General features: G+C 48.9%; 1 protein-coding gene across 6 annotated transcripts; it reads right to left on the bottom strand.

Annotated features, from left to right (window-relative positions):
- Positions 1 to 2,582: 2,582 nt before the first annotated feature.
- On the bottom strand, positions 2,583 to 20,455 carry DUSP23 (dual specificity phosphatase 23). Of its 6 annotated transcripts, none has more exons than XM_078866428.1 (5): positions 20,401 to 20,455; positions 17,568 to 17,681; positions 15,660 to 15,745; positions 7,157 to 7,467; positions 2,583 to 5,763 (listed from the first exon to the last, which is right to left on the bottom strand). In XM_078866428.1, exons 4-5 carry the CDS (start codon positions 7,430 to 7,432, stop codon positions 5,578 to 5,580), a joined length of 462 nt encoding a protein of 153 aa, XP_078722554.1. In that variant the 5' UTR covers positions 7,433 to 7,467; positions 15,660 to 15,745; positions 17,568 to 17,681; positions 20,401 to 20,455; the 3' UTR covers positions 2,583 to 5,577. The 6 variants fall into 6 exon arrangements, with proteins under 6 accessions (XP_078722554.1, XP_078722555.1, XP_078722553.1 ...); XM_078866429.1 differs by lacking the exon at positions 20,401 to 20,455 and adding an exon at positions 20,352 to 20,369; XM_078866427.1 differs by lacking the exon at positions 17,568 to 17,681 and having other exon boundaries at positions 20,401 to 20,434.
- Positions 20,456 to 22,066: the final 1,611 nt, after the last annotated feature.

The following is a 22,066-nucleotide window of genomic DNA, read 5'->3' as shown; positions in this document are numbered from 1 at the left end:
AGAGCGTGAGTGGCAGCCAATGAATGGAATGCGTTCGAGAAGTCGCACACCTTTGGAGGCGTAGCGATGCAATGGGTTCACGTGCAGGTGGTGGTCCAGGTCGATATTATTAACGTCGCAAGAATCGTGAGAGGTGAGCGAGCGGCTTGTTTGGGCCTTCGTACATCAGTGGACTGAGCGTGACTTACGGAAGGAATGTCTCGCCACGTGTGTGGAATCGCTGACGGGGCTCGCGCAACTTGCTGATTCCGCACGAAGACAATTTGAAAGAACAAATGAAGCGCACAAACCGTACATCGGCAGCTGTTATTTCCGATGTTAAATCAACCTCGCATACATTGGCTCGCCTGGCCCTGGGTCATCCCAGGACACATAGCTTTACTTATTTACATATTAGCAATATAGTCAGCCTCTATCTACTTAAAGTGTAACGTTTCCGTGGTTTAGATTGGTAATTATGGCCGTGATCAAGCTGAAGATAAAGCCGCCACAGCCGATTTGCACATCCTGGAGTTTAATATGTGATGTCTGCTCGCGCGATGTTCTATTGCTAATGAGACAGATTGTTTTGTTATTTCAGATTTCTTTTTCAAGTTGTTGTTGTTGTTGTTGCTGCTCTGGTCATTTCGGGTGAGCCGAGTGACCCTTGCAAATTAGAATGTTTACTCATCCTGCTCCCCTTAGAACTCTCACTCGGTTAAAACTAAATGTACGTATGGATGTTGAACTTCAACACGGGGAATTACAGGTGCCCGCAGGTTAGATGAAAATTAAAACGATGATGATGCTTGCATGTATAACTTATTTCGACACCGTTACGTAGCCAACCGCGCAAGTTGGAGGTGCCTGGGGAAGGACAACAAACGAAACACAAAAAGCAGTTTTAAGTAAAGTTGCAACATTCAGCAACCCGCAGTGACGAGCGCGGTGAAGTATGGACAGAGAACCATCGTTACCGTGCCAACCGATGCCTGCGTGAGATAGGCCTCCATCCAGCAGCTGCAAATTAAAATAAAATAAAACTCTATGTGGCAGCAATAAGAACCCTTCTGAAAAAGAATCGCACGCGACTCAAGTTCATTTATTAGGTATAGCCCTGTGAGCCATTCGGCTCTTGAATCGGGTGCAACCGCAACAAACAAAAAAACTAAAACCAGCGTGTGCGACGTCCTTGAGGCTCTGGACACGGCTCAGTGGTGGCTCTCCTGGATAATAAATAAGTAGAACGTCCGCGAAGCCCCAGAGAAGCGGTTCTCAAACTTTTTCCCGGCCTGCGGACCCACTCGGCCGATGCCAACATTTCCACGCACCGCCCGAATTTCAAGACCAGCAGCGCAGCCCTTAAAAAAAAGAGAGAGAGAGCCGCAGGTTTGCTGACCCCCTGGTCGCGAGAGAGATCGAGAGAGAGGAGTATCCAGAGGTCCACTCTGTAGCGGAGGCGTCTTCCGCTCATCGGTCGGCGTGAGCGCGCACGGTCGCAACGGCGCTGCGCCTTCACCTCGCAAAGCAACGGGTGGCTCTTGAGCATCAATCATCGACGAACCAAGAAAAAAAGCCTCCGCCGCCTACACGCAAGATGACAGATATAAATGAGCATTTGCATCTAAATCGGTAATGCAATCGCACCGGGATCTATTTTGGCTGGGACTGTGCACGGGTTCGTTTTGCGTGGTGACGTCTGCAATAGAGACACGGGGCGCGTCGCTGTCACCGAACGGGCTGCCCGCGGGCTGATAAAGAGACGTTATGAATGGCGTCGTTAAGGTGCAGGCAGATAGTGGCGGTCTTATTGCACGTGCTGTGATCTGTGGTCGCACCTGCGAAGATGCCACGGTGTAAAATGCATTATTTATAACGAGGGTTGTTCGGGGGCACCTGTGGCGTCCCCTCACAATCATTGACGGCCTTCGGCCAGGAAAGTCACGAAAAAAATTGCACGCAAACGACGCATTCACGCAAGCAACCCGATGCTCCGTTTTTAAGTTTTAAAATGAAACTTCTTTGAATTGTATTATGTTTTGAATTAGACAATTGTATTTCTTCATTAAAAGCTTATGTAATTTTACATCTGGAAGACTTCATTGAAAAGGACATTTCGTGTGAATTTTCTCTCGTCGTTAAGTCGATGGCCTTGCTGGGGGTTCGGTTCGATGCGGACTTTCACCTGTTTGGGATTGCGGGATCGAGATAAGGCGACACGGAGCTGCTGGCCGTGCGAGAAGACCGCCGTCTGCAGATCGATTCCAACGTAGTCGAACGTCTGTCCCTGCGCCGACATCGTTCATGCAGGGGGCGACGGAAAGTGCAGCGTTCATCACAGGAAGATAAAGTTGTGCGCTTATATAAGCGTATTGTCATTGCAGGTACTGGCCAAATATAGCAACGCGCTGAGCATTCTGGACAAATCAATACTATTTAGTGGCTCCGTTTGGTTTTATGGGCGAATAAACTAATGGTTTGATTTTAAAGAAAATAACTTTGTGGAAAGTGGTCTCTCAGTGGGGCGATAACCAGACTCAGGTGACTGCCAACAAACACAATGATATAAACACATTTTTAAAAGTAAACTTTCAAGACCAATATTATGATTCTCAATTAGTTTATTTCGTGTTAGATCGTCGTGTAGTGTATAATGCCATTTCTTTGTTTTACTGTAAACCCTCGACCACTCGGCAATCAAATCAAGTTGTCACATCATGGGCAAATATCAGAATAACAATATTGATTCATCCTGAAGGAATCCGATGAACTAAACACGTCTTTCTCACAAATGTCCAATCGATTTGGTTCATCGGCAAATCGGCAGCATCATCGAAAAGCAAGCATAATGTTTTTCTCACAACATTTGTCCGACGTTTCGCTGCAGATTACAAACATAGCAGTGCATCGTTACAGCCACCACCATCGGGTCCACGCGAGAGCTCAGCTGCTGTCGACGACCTTATGATGCTGGCTGAAATCTCCAGCGAAACGTCGTACGAAACCGGGAAAAACTGCACGCTCGCTTTTCAACATTCCTCCGGTTTGGTGAGATAACTTACGAAGCGAAACGCATCAGCAACAAAAAACACGTTTTGAACAATAAATGGGCCGTTATTTTTTCCCAACTTCATAAAATCTGCCTGTCATTTAAACGACAAGCAGGATTGAATTTCTGGGGTGGTTCACCCTAATACACCTCCACTGCAGCCCCAAAAAATACCACCGTGGTTACTCAGGAAACACACATGTCCACACCTCCACTCAACGCAGCGGTAGGTAGCCATGTGTTTTGTGCTGTGTACTCGAGCGCTTTGTGTCGGTAAAGGTGCATCGTGTATACTGATTATATTGTAGCAGTGCTATTATTATTGTAACAATAATAGCGGTGCTACAATAATAACACATTCGTTTTGCGTTGTGCATCTGCGAGCTTTGTCACCACCTGGGAGCTACATTCTCTCCACACACACACACACACTTTCAGCATTTATCCTGCACGGTATCCATGCCACGGCATCCATGCCGTGTTTTTATAGCTTTATTTTGGTGATTTTGAAAACGTTTTGGTTTAGCCATGTTTGTTTGTTGTAGTACAGAGTTAGCCTGATAACTTTAATCTACATTGTCTTATGGTTGTTATTGTTTGACTTGCATCCCACTGGGATTTTTGCACACAGCGTTGAAATACGGTGCTTTTTCTGGAAGAAATTTTGCAGTTTTTTCCAGGATTTTTCTGTTGCGTGCAGTCAGTCACTTTAAGATGTTTCTTGTTCATGTTTTTGTTTCGTTGCGGTTGCACCCGAGTCAAGAGCCGCATGGCTCACAGGGTTATACCTAATCAATGAAACTGAAACAAAGCCTGCACCCTCCCCCCTCTGGATGTGGTGGGGGGAGTGGCGTGACCCACAGGCAGAGGAAAACAATTTAAATACCCCGTCGTCCCAGTAGGTCGGACAACTTTTCGGAAAAATTAAAAGTCTTTGACAGGAGCAAATAGGGTTTTTAATTGGACGCACAAACCATGCCAAGGCAGCCCGTGCGGGTGTTGAGATATTACCGTTGCCACGTTCGTGATGGTCGGCGTACGCGGCGGGGGCAATCGGCCGGAGCCGCATTTGGGCGTCACGCAACGACACCACTGGGACACCCAGGAAGTTTGAACAAAGTCGACAAGCGAAACGGTTTTCTCGTTGACATGCGAGCAGTGTTTTCCCTTTTAGCGGACGCAGAGAAATTGAACTAACCCTGACCCATAATAAAATACAATTATGTTTTATTTTTATTATTTTATTATTTCCCTTCTACGTGACTTTACCGAAAGAACCAAGAAGATGAATCCCTGCAGTCACGAAAGCTTTAAATCGAAATTTAACCCTTACCCACTCCGATTGGCGCACATGGTTGGCTACATACGGTAAAGTCACGTAGATAGAAAATTTATAGATCTATTAATTTTAGTATGGATTCCTGCAGTCACGAAAGCTTCAAATCGAAAGAGGTTCAACTTACGTAACTTACGTACGTATGTACGTCGACCCCAATTTAACGGTTAGCAGCGTGCTCCAGAGGTCGCCGGTTCGATTCCATCTCCTGGCACGTGCCTATTTGCGTCACTTGCGTGAACAAAAAATCTAAATCAGTTACCGGTTTGACGCACACATGGCGACGTCCATCGATAAGCGAAAGATACGACTCGCCCTTTTTACCGAGAGATCACGCGAGCTGTGGTCAGCACGCTGGAGGTTTCGTCCAAAAGGTCAAAGGTTTGCAACGACATCTCCTGGCGTGGCGGTTGAAACAACGGCTTCAAAAATACAACCCCTCCCCCCACCATTGCCTCTGTCCACCCAGTGGTATAAATCGGTTCGTCGCATTCAATAGATAGAAAGGGTCGCGTGTAGTGGGGTCAAGTGTGGCTTGCTCCCAGCTCTTCGAAGACGTCTGGCCATTATGAAAGAGGAGGCCTAACACACCGTCTACAAGAGCTCTCTCTTCTCCAGCTCGCTCAAGGCCAGCTGTTCCCAACGTCCGGTCTGCAAGGTATAAGAGGCTTGAGAACCAGATTCTTTATCTAGACTGGAGGAGGAATCCAATGAGCTATGAAGCTCTTTGTCTCAGATGTCCATAAAGTAAGGGGCGGGTTGTGTGGTATTGTCGAAACGCCGAGACCGTCATTCAAAACGCGAGCAGCAGCAGCTGCGGCAGTGACGACATGAGCGGTGAGTGCGGTGCAAGCGGTGAGTGCAGTGAGTGCAGCTAGTACAGCGAGTGTAGCGAGTGTGGTGAGTGCGCAGCGACGCGTCCCGACCGCACATCGATTCGTATGCTCATGATACGAGCGGAGTGTTTAACAATGCCCCGCGGTGCAACGCCACACACCGCACATCACACACCGCACGCCACACACCGCACGCACCGCACGTCACGCACCGCATGCCACACCGCACGCCACGCACCGCACGCCATGCCCCGCACGTCACACACCGCACGTCACACACCGCACATCACACATCACACACCACACGTCACACACCGCACGTCACACACCGCACGTCACACACCGCACATCACACATCAGACGCCACGCCCCGCACGTCACTTGTGTCGCTGGTAGAAGCGCGTGACGGCGATCTCCTGCTCGCGCGTCTCGATGGACCCAGGCCGGAGCCGGCGGATCTCGGCCACAGCATCCAGCCCCGACAGCGCCCGCTGGCGCACCAGGAAGCACGCGAGCATGGTGCCCGTGCGGCCGTGCCCGTGCATGCAGTGCACGGCCACCGCCTGCATGCGCACACAAAGGCAAAGATCCCCCGTATAGCCTTAACAGACTGTAGGGGCAAGTGCTGTTAGCGAGCACCTATGAAGGCCGGCACGACACACGAGGGGGTGGGTGGCCAACACCACGCCCGGCCGCCTTTGTCTCCCTAGCGGCGATGTTTACACATCGCACTGGGTACTCATTTTAGGCTGAGTCGACCTAGGGGAGGCCCGGGACCGGTTCAGATAATCGTCACTGGTGTTGGCCGTGAACGGGAATCGAACTCGGGTCGCCGGGTTCATAGCGCAGTGCGCTAACCGCTACACTGTGTGCATGCACACACACACGCACACACGCACACACGCACACACGGTCACACATGCACAGATATGATACAAAGACAAAGATCCCCCAGCGTAGCCTTCGGCAGGCCGCTGGGGCAAGGGCCCTCGGCGAGCACCTACGCCGGCAGGCATGGCGCACGAGTGGATGGTGTGTCCGGCGACATGCCGAGCCGCCTTTGTTTCACAGGTGGTGAAGTTTGCACCACCGCATACTCATTTGCGTGACGTCGCTTTTGCTGAGCCCGAAGATAGCGTAAATAAATATAGTCAAGCTCGGTCAATTTTATTTTAGCTTCAAGACGCGGTGCATTTCTGGTACAAATCTGCCGCCCAAAGCGTGTGATGTAAACGATAAGGAAATAACCCGAAATCGTCTGTAAACTAAAAAAAAATCGTTAAAAAATCTTATCTTATCTTCATTTAATTGATATAGCGCCTCAACCAAGGCAATCGTACAGCAAACCAGTTCAACGATGAGATGAGTTGATGAGAAGGATGGCAGCGCGTGATGAATATGAAGATGTGTGAAATGAACAATGATATGTAAATATATAAATGTGTCATTAAACCTGCAATCACCCGACACAGCCAATTAGTAAGGTTTGTCAACAGAATATGCCAAATCGTGGCCAGCCAGGCTGCTGTGAGGTAAATATTTGCAATTTAGAAGCAGTTCCTTGAACGCCATCGATCAAAAACGGTAACATTTTCACTTCAAATTATTAAAATGTTTTAATGTTGATCAGATAAGACCTCCATAATACAAGTTTTTTTGTGTTGGAGAGCCAAGCCACAACATTTACAATCTGAGTACGACGTTTCGCCGGTAATTACAACCAGCTTCATCAGGCGACAGCCACATTTGTGAAGAAATCCTCCCGTTTCGTTCCTTAAATAGATTGCTAGATGTGATGGCGTCACTTGTGAGCACTTCACCTGTATTACGAACGGTGCTCTAACTGCGTAAAAGTCACGTGCAAAAGCATTCGCTAAATAGATAAACGAGGGAAGAACGGAAAACTGTGAAAAACTTCCTCCCCCCCCACCCCCCCACCCCCCCTTGCTGGACTACCTCTCCCTTGGCGCCGGCGTCGCTCACGATGTCGAGGAAACGTTCGATTTGCTCCGGCAACGGCGGCTGGAAGTCCTCGATCTTGATGGCGTGCAGGCGGATGCCCGGGCACGTGTCGGCGTGACGCGGCGCGCCGTGCGTGAGCGACACCAGGTGACGCACGCCGCACTCGTACAAGTAGCGGTAGTGCGAGGCGTGGCACGGCATGGCCAGGCCTGCCAGCCGGCCCGGTTCCACCCAGGAGAAGTTTGGTGGAGCTGAGCCTCCGCTCGCCATGGCTGGTGACCACCGCTAAGCTCGGAGGCTTCCCTCTGTGCGCGGCACACGGACAGATTTTAAACTCCGATTAGCACGGTTGGCTACGTACGGTGCGAAATAAGTTCCATATATGCACATACAAAGACTCAACACTGCCCATAAACTCAACACTGCCCATAGACCAATACTGCCCATAGACTCAACACTGCCACCCATAGACTCAACACTGCCCATAGACTCAACACTGCCCATAGACTCAACACTGCCGATAGACTCAACACTGCCCATAGACTCAACACTGCCCACAGACTCAACACTGCCCATCGACTCAACACTGCCCACAGACTCAACACTGCCCACAGACTCAACATTGCCCACAGACTCAACACTGCCCACAGACTCAACACTGCCCATAGACTCAACACTGTCCATAGACTCAACACTGCCCATAGACTCAACACTGCCCATCGACTCAACACTGCCCATAGACTCTGTGTAAATGTATGATCACACCGTATAAACGTGCGCAGAATACGTTTGTAGAGATTTTAAAATGTTTGTATGCGTGCCGTTACGGGGATTTGCCACGTGTGCGTTCCACTCGGCTCCCTGCACGTCCTTGCGAAACGAGATGAACCATCTCACGGGAATTATCCGTGCGAGATATTACAATTAGTTAAAAGGTGACGATGAATTTGTACGATAAACCTACGGCATTAACGAACTCGTCAGGCACTTTGCGTCGAATCAACTAAGGGTCCACCCCATCCCGGAACAGTCTTCGGACTCGGAGAGGCAGTGGTGATTGATAAAGATGATGACGACGATGATGACGACGATGATGACAATGTAGAGGATGTAATGATGATGACAATTTTTTATGATAATATTGATTATTATAAATGTTGAATGACAATAATAAATTCCAATAATGTCGATGACGAGACTCAGAAAGAGAAACCCTTTGAGCCAGGCAGCTCCACGGGCTTCACTCGGGGACTCAGCCAGCTGACACCCTCGGCGGCCACGAGACAGCCGCTACAAGTTATACACCCGCTTTAAAAAGAGAAACTAAAATCAATGACAACGACATCATCTTAATCGTACACATTTCCACAACGACCTACATTCACGTAGAATCGCTACGGCGACGACGACGACTACGCTGATGTGCAAACACGGGACAACGCGACACTTGCTGTGAACTTCACTGCCCGGCAGGAAAATAAAATAAAAAATCGTGCGTCTCCTAGCCAACTTCGCGCGGAGGCAATCGGTGGCCGAATCCACCGTCACGTCCAGGCGGGGCGATCCAAAATCCCCCCCCCCCCATCCCGGACCAGCGCTGCCGGAGGGGTTGCCCAAGGCAGCTTCACTCGGTGGCACAAATCTGGCTCTTGTAAACACCAGGGGGGGGGGGGGCGGGGAGGGGGCACGCGGCCGAGATTGCCTCGTCGCCACCGTGTCCCCCCACGCACCCCCACCCCCCCCCGATTGTGTTTTTAGCTCAGCGCAGTTCACTTCGCTCTCTCGTCACCGGGGGAGGTCGCGCGTTTACGTGAGCCTCCCCCGACCTCGCTCCGTGCTGCCTTGGGATTGATTTATTTTCTTCTTCCCCAAAAGCCGACCGACACCCCAAAAGCTCCGCGGTTGCCAATCTGTCCGCCCGTTCTGCTCGTGTATAAATCTCAGTTCGCGCGAACCACTGATCGGTGTTTACCGATGGGAAGTGCTCTGTGTTTGTTGTTTGTACAAAAAGAGCATGGCACATGCACGCGCGCACACACCGCTGCCTCAACTACCTGCTGTATTATCTCGGTTCTCAACGCCCCGTCGCGTAACAATGATCGCGCGAATTTGTACGGCCGTCCATAAGCACGCAACAACTCTCGATGCATTATGACAATTTTCGGCTCCCTGCCTTGTATCCCAACTAGAGGCGGGGACAATTAATCGACGACTTTATTCCTGGTCGATCACTCATGCCCCCTGCCCCCCTTCCCCTAAAAGTGTGGAGGCTGAATCCCACATCCCCTTTTCCGAAGGCAGGAAACCCCCCTTCAAACTATACCCAGTGGGTGACGGTGGCTGATGATGACCGTTGATGGCCGATGATGCCGATGACGGTCCCCACAGCCCCACGCCCACCACCTCCCGTCCAGCGACACACGCGGGAACAGAGGTGAGACTTTTGTTTTACACCCCCAACTATTTTTCGTGCGATCCGATCGGTCAGGCAATCCATTCTATTTTTATTTTACCAGGTGAGGCCCACTGAGTTATGTAGCTCTTTTTCAGAAGCGACCGGGTCACAGATGATAGCTCAACGAAGTGGCTTATCATGTGGACATTTCAGCAGCCAAATACTCTAAATGCATGTTTCTACATGTGGAGGGAAAAACAGGAGGGCCCGGAGAAAAAACCCACGCGACCACGGGGAGAGAGAGAGACACGCAAACTCCAAATGTACAGCAGACATCGCCAGGGCCGGGATCGAACCCACGACCTCCTGCATATCAGACGAGGGATTTAACATCTTGCCAACGCGGCGAACTAATTATCGGTTTGGTGTAGTAATCGATCGCTTGAACAGTCGGCCATCGCAGCTGTAATCTCCACTCCTTGCTGTCAGTCTCAACAACAACCTGCTCCGCATCTGCTGTGGAGAGCTCTCCACGTGACCCTTCCTGTGACCCTGCGGCGTTATTCCCAGGGTGCAACTCTGCCGGTGAACGCCAGGGGCCTCCCAGCGCCCACCCCGTCACGCCGGTCCGTGTGCAGGGGTGGTTTGGCTTATTCCTCAAGTGCAACTGTTGCGTCCTTCACATACTACATACAGAATGCAGCACTAATAACAATATATATTCTTGGTTCTTTCGGTAAAGTCACGTAGAAGGGAAATAATAAAATAATAAAAATATTTTATTATTTCCCTTCTACGTGACTTTACCGAAAGAACCAAGAATATGAATCCCTGCAGTCACGAAAGCTTTAAATAAAAAAAAAAGATATATTTTTCTATAATATTGTAATTCATGCAACGTGCACCTCGAAATGCCGTGAAAATTGAAACGGGAGTGGTCGTTTTCTTTTTTTGCACAGAGGCGCGGAAGAAAGTGCAGACAAAGTGGAGGAAGGCAGCCAGAACCCGGTGCCGCCAACATTTGCCCAAGCTCTACGATCCTACATTTGGACGTTTGGCCATCTCCATGAATGAGTATCAACCATCACCACGCGAACTCCGGTCATCCTCGCAGCAATGGCTTTTGGCTAGGCCATCGAACGAAGACGGTCACCGCATCGCGCGCTTTCACATGCGCTTCCGCGGCCGTCTGGAACGCTCTTCCTTCCGATATTAGGAAGCCACTGGAGCTATGCACTTTTAAATCATCTACATTAAAAACGAATTTCTTTAGAACTGATTTTTGTGTTCAGTTTGCTGGCCTTCCCTGCACCTCCGATTAGCACGGTCGGCTACGTACGGTGCGAAAGAAATTCGACATACACACGTACACGCAATGAGCGTGTGCGACTTTGGCGTGCGCCTTGTAAGTTATCGAGCAGCGCCATTGTTTATGATCAGGTCACGGCATCCCGGCGTCGCGGGTAGCCCGGAGTGATCTGCAGTCTTTGTTGGCGACCCACTTTCCCAGCACGGGCAGAGAGAGGGGAGTGGAAAAAAACTCAATGAATAAGAAAAAATGTTCAGGGAAAATGTCGCTCCGTATGTGGCTCTCCTGATTGGCTCTGGCCTGCACAGGTGCTTAGAAAGTACCGGTATGCAAGAAAACAGAGATCCCTTGTTTCACGCAGTAGATGCGTTTAGTGAAAACACGTGAAGCAAAAACAATTTCCCCGTAGCAAATAATGTAATAGGTGGGGCTTGCAACATACGATGTACGCACACGCATTAAGACGGCCAGACAAAGAACCGAGTGAGATGCGCGTAGGGGCAAGTGCTGTTAACGAGCACCCATGAAGGCCGGCACGGCACACGAGGGGGTTGGTGGCCAACACCACGCCCGGTCGCCTTTGTCTCCCCAGGGGTCGATGTTTACACCACACCAGGTAGTTATTCGAAGCTGAGTCGATCTAGGGGAGGTTTGGGACCAGTTCAGAAAATCGTCACTGGTGTTGGCTATGAGCAGGAATCGAACTCGGGTCGCCGGGTTCGTAGCGTAGCGCGCTAACCATTACACTACCGCTCACCTATTAAGATACACACACCCACATACACCAAATACAAAACATAATTTACAATTGTGGACTGTGAGGGGTAGCGCAATTAGCGAGTACCTCTATAAAGGCTGGGGTGGTGTCGGCTGTCCACCCACGCACCCACCCACCGAGTAAATTACGGCATTGTGATTTTAAAAATAGCAGCTTAGCACCGCATATGTATAAGTGTGGATGTCTATTTTTAAGACAGAAAGACCTGGGATTGAATAAATATGTATTTTACCATTAGTGTACAGAGAGACAGATGATCATTACGACTGGGTATAAGCCCCCCAGACACCCAATTGCTTTTTTCTTCGTTGTTGAGCAGAATGGTGAAGTATGGTCAAATAAAACCAGTGGCTGACTTGGCACGGGGGAGGCCTTCATCCAGCAATTCTGAATGGAAGCATCTGGAACGGCTTTCTGGGGTGACACGAACCAATTCATAATTTTCCTTACACAAACCGATTCTTATGAACGCGAGGGCCACGAGTCCAAGCGTTTCAATTCATCGACGAGCAGATGCATCGGTGAACAGGTGCATCGGTGAACAGGTGCATCGGTTCATAGGTGCATCGGTTAATAGTTGCATCGGTGAACAGGTGCATCGGTTAATAGTTGCATCGGTGAACAGGTGCATTGGCGAACAGATACATCGGTGAACGCATCGGTGAACAGGTGCATCGGTTCATAGGTGCATCGGTTAATAGGTGCATCGGTTAATAGGTGCATCGGTTAATAGTTGCATCGGTGAACAGGTGCATTGGCGAACAGATACATCGGTGAACGCATCGGTGAACAGGCGCATCGCCGAATAAATGCATCAGTGCACTATTACAGCAAAAGCGTTCCTCGCGGTGAGTAGCAGCGAGCAGCGTCTGGTGCGATGTGATGTGAAGGAACACAGGACCCCTCCCAATGGATGGCATAATCCAGCCATTACTTGACATTAATTACATGTCACGCTTAAGAGTGGCTACGCTCACCGTTAATTGGCTTTTATTTGAGTTAATCGCCTCTTCGGATTAATGGGCTGCTGCGGCTGCTGCTGTTGCTTGCGCGCCATGCAAGCAGATCATTCTTCTGCAGCTCGGAGAGTTTTTGCGAAAACCCAGGAAGGGCAGGAGCAGCCAGCCACGGCGGAATTCTGACATACGCCACACGAACTATATGCGATTGGACTCCTTAACAAGTGGTGGCTATCCTGCACGTGGTTGCCTGTAATCCGGCACTGTGAAGGCAGCGAGGGTTGGTGGATCGCCGCACTAGCGCCGTGAAACTCCCTTCCCCGCGGGTGGGTCGTCGGGAAGGGTGCCGTGCCCTGGCTTGCCAAGAAGACGGTACAGGAAATAAGTAGACTCCATCCGTTCCATCTGCGTGGGCTCGCGTTACAGCTTCACACGTATGGGTTTTTTTCCCGGGTGCTCCCGCTTCCTCCCACATGTAAAGACAGTGCTCATTAACCCTCTTTCGAAGAGGGTTAATGAATCGCAAGAAAAACTAAAATATCTTTATCGGTACGACTTCGGGCTCCCACAAGGCCTTGCGGGAGGGACGTGGCACAACTTGGCACCAGCTGTCACAGAGTGCGGTCATGTCGCTACGGTTCTCTGCGGTGAGTACGATGTCATTAAAAATAATGGCGCTACACCTCTTTAAACAAATTAATGCTGAACCGCTAGCACGTTAAAAGATTCAGGGGTGAACGGGACACCCACCCTGCTGCAACTTGCAGACATCTCGGAACGGGAAAGGGTTAATTGGCCGATAACACCTTCACGTATGGAGGACCGCAGAGCTTGGAGGGGAATTTGCAGCCGGCTCAACGCCTGGTTGCTGCCTCTCCGCTCGTCCGTGGTTCCTCCTCATGGCGCCTCTGAGTTGCCCTCTCTCTACGAGAGCGATGAGTGAACACTGTGTTCGGCAACTGCGGTGCGTTATCAGTTGAAATGATTAACAATTATAAAAAAGACCGCTAGTTATGACTAAACATATTATAAGAGTAAAAGAAGAAGTTTAACAAAATATAGAATAGCAATCATTTACCGAGCAATAATCTCTTGAGTAAGAATATAATTGACCTTCGCTGCTCACAACGCACGGACTCTGTGGACCAAATCAAAACTTGTGGAACTGGGTAGAAATACATTTGAACACAATTGCTATCCGCGAGGTGATACGGTAAGGTGAGGGTGGTGAGTATAGTAACAGATACTCCCAAACAATCGATGTGAGCTTGTACCTGGGCTAAATAAAAGCCTCGTGATCGCTACCGTACTTGTACACGGAGGAAAATAAACTTTTGTTCCATGAACGTTAAGGCTAGCGCAAAATCTATTCGGCCCTGCATATCCTAATGGCCGCTGTTAAAACTTTTGGATCCATATTGTGAACGGTGCTCTAAAGATAGAAGAGCCTTCATCGATTTAAATGTTTTACTGGATTTATTTTCAAAGTCACAGGAAGTATCAGTGGTCCTCTTAAACGTGTCACGTCAGAGCTATTCACATCGGGACAGCGCGCGTCATGGGTGGGGGAGATGTTATCGCCCTCGTCTGGTATGCAGGAGGTCGTGGATTCGATCCCGACCCCGACGCCTGCTGCTGTATATTTGGAGTTTGCATGCTCTCCCAGTGGTCGCGTAGATTTTTCTCCGGGTCTTCCGGTTTTTTCCCGCCACAGATTATTTTGCTGCTATATATTTCCACGTGATAAGCCGCTTCGCTGAGATTCTGAAAAAAGAGCTAATAGCTCAGTGGGCTTGACCTGGTCAATAAAAAAAATAACAAGAACTTCGGTATGACGTATATATGATTGTCTGAGACCACGTGAAGCCAAATACCACGACCAAGTCACCGAAAATATCAACGTCTGATTGATCTTTCGATTTAAAGCTTTCGTGACTGCAGGGATTCATCTTCTTGGTTCTTTCGGTAAAGTCACGTAGAATGGAAATAATAAATTAATAAAAAGAAAACATTATAAAAAAAATATTTTATTATGTTTTATTTTTACATTACAAGGTGAATAATTATTTTATTATGTTTTATTTTTATTATTTTATTATTTCCCTTCTACGTGACTTTACCGAAAGAACCAAGAAGTCTGATTGATCCTCGCTGTGCTCATCCTCAGCCATGGTCAATCCACTGCTGGATGCAGGCCTCCTCCCCCCCCCCCCCAAGCCGTCGCCGCAGCCGCGGCCACATCTCACGATCCCACCGATGTTGGCAGCGCCCGCGTGGCAATCCGCACACCAACCCATTCCATCGCTCCGTCTCCCCGGCGGACGTGCTCTCGGACGCGTTCGGTTCCTTAAGCTAGCCGCTACGTTATTACTCTTGTCCAAACTTCCCTGCTCGCCATGACGTACCCCGGCCCCAAGCAAAACGCTCCATCTCGTCAAATATTGGACCCCCAATAAATGACGACGAATGTTTCGCCACCGCCATGAGGTTTACCCTCTTTATCCGTGCATCGGCGTGGATATTAAGAGGAATGATTGCAATTCCAGAGGCCTGCATCGGGCTGAATTTGGATCCATATTCTTAGGTTTTTTTCGGTAAAGTCACGTAGGTAAATTTTTTTTTAAATTAATAAAAGTAAAATAAAAATAAAACCTAAGAATATGAATCCTTGCAGTCACGAAAGCTTCAAATCTAGAATGAATTTGGATCGGCGAAAAACTCTCGTGGGAAATGTGTGGACAATGCGAACGGACGCGCAGATTGTTTGGGTGATCGTGGCTGTGCTGCACGTGGCCTGCAATCGAGCACTTTGGAGGAGCCGAGAGCTGATGAGAATCACACACTAATGTTGTGCACCTCCGATTAGCACGGTTGGCGACGTATGGTGTTGAAGAAGTTCAACACGCATGCGTAAGTACGTACAAAACTGTCTTCAACATGGGCGTCGATTAGGTATACATGCTCTGGCTCGCCGGGAGAAGGCGGTAAAGCAATAATGTGGACTCGGTCTGTTCCGTCTGTACGAGATAGGGTGTTGCCCCCTCGCACCGGCTCACCGCGTGGTTGTTGTCTTCCCCGCACGTCTCTGGTTCCTCCTCACTCCTCCCGAGTCGTTCTCTCCCTTCGAGAGCGAGCGAATACTCTGCGGCACATTCCGAGGTGAAAAGATTATAATTGTTAGAAGAGCAAGGTCTTTCGTTACATTTGAGGGTGCAGATCACGATGAACATCAGGCCAAAGGAGTTTGAATGTACAGTAGAAGCTCGGAGATGGAACGCACCAGAACTCGAACAAATCGGTGTTCGAACGATATTTCCGAATATTTTTTTTTCCGAACGAAATTCGGAGGTCGAATGGGCAATCGCGACTTGAAAGAACCTGTACGGCTGAGACGCGTATGGCCAGCGTGCATGACGCTTGCCCAGACAAAGGTTTTACCGTGTGATAACCTCTTTAGATACGTTTTTAGTCAGAAAGAGCTCAAGTGACTCACAGTCAGTGGCAGCAAAGAGGCACAAAAGAGAAAGAACCCCAGAAGGGCAGTTCACCCGACGTTATTATGGAAGGGGACTTTCCTTCCAAACAATAACACCACCTCCTCCTCCTCACCACCTTCCACTCAAGCCATCAACTCTCCTTACTACAGGTAAAGTGAAGTTCAATGTTCATTTATTTCATTTATTCCATTTATTTATTCATTTATTCCATTTTATTGTTTCTTGTTTTAAAAAAAAAAGATTTTATGCATGTAATTACTGTAAACTTCGTGTAAAAATGCTTTAGAATGAAATTTCTTGTGTCTGGAACCAATTAATGTAATTTACATTAATTCTTATGGGGAAAATTAATTCGGTGTTCGAACAAATCGGTGTTGGAATGGCCTTCTGGAACGAATTAAGTTCGATCTCCGGGGTACCACTGTATATTCTTTTGTACTCCTACGATTGTGCATTCACAAAGCGCAATACGTAAAGACGAGAATGTCTGTCAAACCTACAAATTATTATTATTGTTCAACTGATGTAACGGAGAACGTGATGAATATAAAAGCGGGCGATTAAAGTTGCATGCCAGTCAGCTGATAGCACATACTGCAATGTCAAGTGCTCTACCCATGGAGGGAATGGATTATTCATGCTTTCATTTACTTTCGGCATTCACCTCCACGCACCTGGTCGCACCCGGATCCCTTTCGCGTTATCACGTTGCGGCTTTCATGAATATTGGATTCTTAAATGCGCAACACATTTTTTTTTGCCGTGACCACCACTCCCCCCCCTCTCCCAGGTTGAGCTTTCTGCACGTGTAGTGATGCACTTTAGAGACACCATCGTGGGCACAGGGAATACTACAATCTGGTCAGGACAGCAACATGCTGCCTGACCCACAACGCTGAAGACGAGGGTAGAGACGCGGTCTTCCAGATAATTACGAAGAATTGACGAGTTCTAGGGGTCAACTCCAACAACTGCCCCGAGTCTTCTCGGCTACGCCCTCCTTCCAAAACCCCCTCGAAGGTTCCCGGCTTTCTCCCGTGCCCCCTCCGTCACCTCTCCCCACATCCCGTCCTCCTGCCTACCCCCATCACCTGCTGGCCGACAGGGTTGCTATAGCAGCCGAGGGCCTTCTTGTCAGCAGCCTGTGCTACACGCCGTAGTGACCCATTCCATGTCACTCCACAAGCACTATTCATTCTTGGCGACGGTGATTTCGCTTGTGGGCATCAAGCGATACCTGGCCTGAAATCACACAGATTTCGCGGCGTCTTGCCGTCTTGCCGCCACGAGAGGGTATAACGATACGTACCCCCCCTCCCAAGGTCGCAAGGAGGTTCAAATTTAGTTTTTTACTTTTACAAAGCATCACAAAAATTCAAGAACTGGAATTGTAGTTGTCCTGCATCGCAAGCACAATCATCATCTTATACCCGCCCCCCCCCATCACATCGCGACTCGCTAGCTCACCGCAACTCTCTCCTTTGCGGCTTTAACAAACTCCTCTTCTCCAAATTGTAGACGAATCGAATCGCCACCGACAGCCATCCCGCGCCGACATCACTCAACGGCACGTGCCACCAACTTTGAGATGGAATACAGCTGAGTTAATGTGACGTTAGTGACGACACTTCCTGTTTCGGATCAATCCGAAACATTTTTTCTTGGATCGTCCAAATGATCACATCTAGATTAATCCCCAAAAAATTATAATCTGGAGCCACATCCTCCATATACGAATATACACTCACCAGTACTACCCCAGTCACACATACGATGCCCACTATTCTACGCAGTGTTTGGAGATGCGGTTGTCAGCTCAACACTTAGGCTTTGGCGTCCAATATGATCAATAAGAGGGTTTTTTTGGGTTAGATCGCGTAAATAAAAGTGTCGTTAAGCACGCCACCACCCGACACAGCCAATTAGTAAGGTTTGTCACGTAAACAGAACATGCCAGTTCGTTACTAGTTCAGCACACCGGTGTGTTGGAGAGTGAACTTTAAATGAATTGTAAATGTTGTGGGTTCACTCTCAGTGTGCTGAACTCATAACAAATTGTCATGTTTTGCTCACGTGACAAACCTTACTAGTTGGCTGTGTCGGGTGGTGGTGACTTGCAGCCATTATCTGCGATTAAGACTGGTCGTCAAATTTTTTCATGTGAGGGCTTTACCATTTTGGCGAATTGCCCGATGATGCTGGATGTACTTACCAGCGAAACGTCGTACTACTCAAAAATTGTAAATGTTGTGGATTCACTCTTCAACACACCGGTGGGCTAAAGTAGTGAATTAATTGTCTTTTGTCAACGTGACACTTTTTTGCTAACCCAAAAACGTTTATTATGAAAAATGTTCTCACGCTAGAAATCTGACAGCAACAGCAACAAGCCCCACACTGAACCATTCGCTAACGACGCGTGAACATGGAGGCCACTGTTGCATATTTGTTGTTGATGTTGTTGTTGTTGTGTTATTATCTCAGCAGAGTTAAGGTGCCAGGATAGATGGGGCCAGTGACACGGGAGGTTGCGTTGGGGACAGGAGGCAATGCTGTCGGCTTATTGTTGAGAGATACAAAAAAAACATACATGTCCCGGCAACTGCTCAGACGTAATGACGCGTCTATTTGTACATGTTTAGCACCGCCGGCATCATCGTACATCTTGTATGCCTTAGGATCAAAAGAACTCGCTATGTACTCCATCTCGGAAGCTAAGCAGGTGTGTATATATAGAGCCTGGTCAGTGCTTAGAGATTTCGTTACTGCCGTGCAAAGGGCGGGTTGTTGTTGTTATTATAGGCTGCCGAGGAGAGCAATCCATTGTACTGCACTGTTCTATGTTCCCACCTGCACGCTTGCCGCCTTCACAGAGCCACATCGGGTGAGTGTGGTGAAGTATGGTCCAACATAACCCTCGCAACGGTGGTGTGGAGGGCCCTCATCCAGCAGTGGATTCAGACGCTGTCTTTCCGACAGCCCTGTTCTTCACCTGAAGACGGCTGCTTGCGTTGTGGCCGAAACGTCGTCACCTTTCGATTTAAAGCTTTCGTGACTGCAGGGATTCATATTCTTGGTTCTTTCGGTAAAGTCACGTAGAAGGGAAATAATTAAATAATAAAAATAAACATAATAAAATACAATTCTCACGACGAACAGGTCTGTCTGAAGACGCTGTCTTTCCGACAGACCTATTCTTCACCTGAGGACGGCTGCTTGCGTTGTGGCCGAAACGTCGTGAGAATTTTATTATGTTTTATTATTACTTATTTCCCTTCTACGTGACTTTACCGAAAGAACCAAGAAGATGAATCCCTGCAGTCACGAAAGCTTTAAATCGCAATTTAAAACGAGAGCCTTTCATGCATACACGAATCCCAATTTGAACACATGGTATCTGCATACCCTTATCATTGTCCTACCTTATTACAGACCAATTCAGACCTTATTGGTCACCCCGTGGCCCCTTATGAATCTCAACTTTCATCCCACAAAGTCCCATCACAAGGGAGAGAAACACAAATACATTTGTGTGCCTGTATTGAAACGGCTGTGCGCCGTATGGACCTAAAAACTAACTTTCCCTGCACAAGAATAGGGGGTAACACCTATGGGTTGACGCGGTGTGGTATCTCTTCAAAACAAATAAAATACATCTGAGAATCCGCTCAAACGAAGCTGCGCGCCCTTAATAGGTCACTCAGTCCCCACACATTGCTTAGAGATTGACCATACTTCACCACGCTGGCCAGTGCGAGTTAATGTAGTGGGGTGGACATGGGGGGGGGAGGGCAGATTGATCACGCGGGGTTCCATTATCAAGGCCAGGACCGGTTCGGATTAATTTAATTCGCCCCGTTCGTGCTTGCAATGCGCTAACCATTGCGCCACCGCTCCACGTGCACTGCAACCACAAGTCAATGCAGTTTTACCCGTCATTCGTCAATCCACTGCTGGATGAATTAAGGCCTCACCCCCCCCCCCACGTCTCGTCGACCGTGTAGATTATTTGACCTGATTTGACCTTACTTGACCATACTTCACCACGCTGGCAGCTGCGAATTGAGCTGGTGCTGAACGGGGCCTACTACCGGTACGCTCAATCTCCAGCCCAGGCACCGATGGGTTATAGCCGTGGGCGGTAATCGAACTCGTCGCACGAAGACCACAAGGCAGACAGAACAAGAGGACACACACGACACACGCGGGCAGGCGAGCGGGCGTGATATCAGCAATTGTTGCAAGAACCACGCGGTCCGTCGAACCGGTTAACAGACACGCAGCAGCGGACGCTTCCTACCCACTTGCACGTCCCCCGCCTGTCAAAGTGGCGCAGTCCAAAGATAGATGGCAGGGGCGCGACGTCACCGGAGCAAACCAAGTGCGGGCTGGGTAGGGGGGGGGGAGTGTGTTTGCCGAGTTGCGAAACCGCGGCTCTCGTAACACGCGACAATACGATACAGAGAACAATTTAAATATTCCACGATTATCGCGATATCAATTCCCACCGCCCCCTAACTCTTGCACAGTAAGTTTGCATTTTACATTTTAACACGAACAAATATGTACGCAAACACATTCCTGCGGAGGGAGCTGGTAAGGAACGTTGGGTTGCTCGGTCAATCGCCAGGGTCAACGGCGGCGTGGTGTATTCCGCAAATATGCCCGACTGTGAGGGCGGGCACAAGCCGGCGTGAGTAGGTTAAACGTTGAGTTTTATAAGGGCACCACGGGGTGACCAGCCCCTCCCCACCCAGCCCCACCCTCCCCACCCAGCCCCTCCCTCCCCATCCAGTCTCTCCCTGCACGACGGACGGACGGACACAATAATCCCCTGTGGGCTGGTGTAACCAGGAGGTTCCTACCCGTAAGACTGATTTAATTCTTCAATTCCCACGGTCTTACGCTGCGGTTGACTGTCGAGTTCAAATCGTGGATCGAGGGTGCTTGGCTCGGCCCATCATCCCTCCGGGGTCACTAAAATTGGTACCGTGTTGTTGTGACATCAACAGTGAAATTTCTACCACTGGCTCCAAGGGGCCTGTAACTCGGATACGGCCACGGCCTCGGTACTTATTTGAACTGAAAATTCCAATAATGTTGTTTTACTGTCAACAAAGGTTTTCTCCGTCGTGGCGTTTGTATGATAAGTGGCGTGGGATGGGTTAATGATGATCAAGGCTTTTTTGTTGTTGTATGTATCTATGTAGGCGTTTTTTATTTGTCGATGTCTGGGGGTGGGGTGGGGGGTGTGTGGGTTCACGCTCGCGCTTGGATGGTGGTGTTTTTTTACGGATAGATGGAGGAGGGGAGCTTGTGCATCCACGGGGGTCAGGGGATAATGAAAATCGAGACACACAATAGGCACGGGCAAAAAAGCATCGCCCAGCCAAGGCGAACACGCAATTAACATAATTACAATAATTAATGCCCATCATTTTCCGTCCCTATCCATCATCAAACCCCCTTCTTTCTTCTTCTTGTGTTTCATCATTTTACACAACTGCTGGCACAAGAGCCGCGAGTCGCGGGGACACTCCTCGAATCATCCACTTTGCACGCAACCGCCGCGAAATGCACCGGGAGCACATCGAGATGCATTTGGCCCTCACGAGGAAGCCATCGGTGGCCACAGCTGTTGTTGTGGTTGTAAACCACATGTCGCTCATGTGGACATTTGGAAATTGGGCTTTGGCGGTGGAAATTTGGCAGAATTTCTCAAAAATCACACCACGTGAAGATGCTTTATTGTCACATTCGCAGGCCATCTCTGAGCACTTTTGTGATTATTGGCAGAATTTTTTTTCTTTCTGGGGAGAATGTAGAGAAATCACACAATCGTGGTTGTTGTTGTTGTTTGCACAATGACCCAGGTTAAGAATAGCACGAGACGAATCACATGGCGTCGTTGTGGAGGTCGTGAGTAAATAAATAAATAAAACTGGCACAAACGCCTCCGTTCCCAT

Source organism: Lampetra fluviatilis, chromosome 22 (genome assembly GCF_964198595.1).
Source record: "Lampetra fluviatilis chromosome 22, kcLamFluv1.1, whole genome shotgun sequence".
NCBI lineage: Eukaryota > Metazoa > Chordata > Hyperoartia > Petromyzontiformes > Petromyzontidae > Lampetra > Lampetra fluviatilis.
The sequence above is the reverse complement of the archived record's forward strand: the minus strand, read 5'-3'. Positions and strand labels throughout refer to the sequence as shown.

Coding starts and splice junctions, on each gene's coding strand:
- DUSP23 (XM_078866428.1), bottom strand. CDS start 7,432: ATGGCGAGCGGAGGCTCAGCTCCACCAAACTTCTCCTGGGTGGAACCG. Junction 5,764..7,156: donor ACGCCGGCGCCAAGGGAGAG/GTAGTCCAGCAA, acceptor GTGCGCATGCAG/GCGGTGGCCGTGCACTGCAT.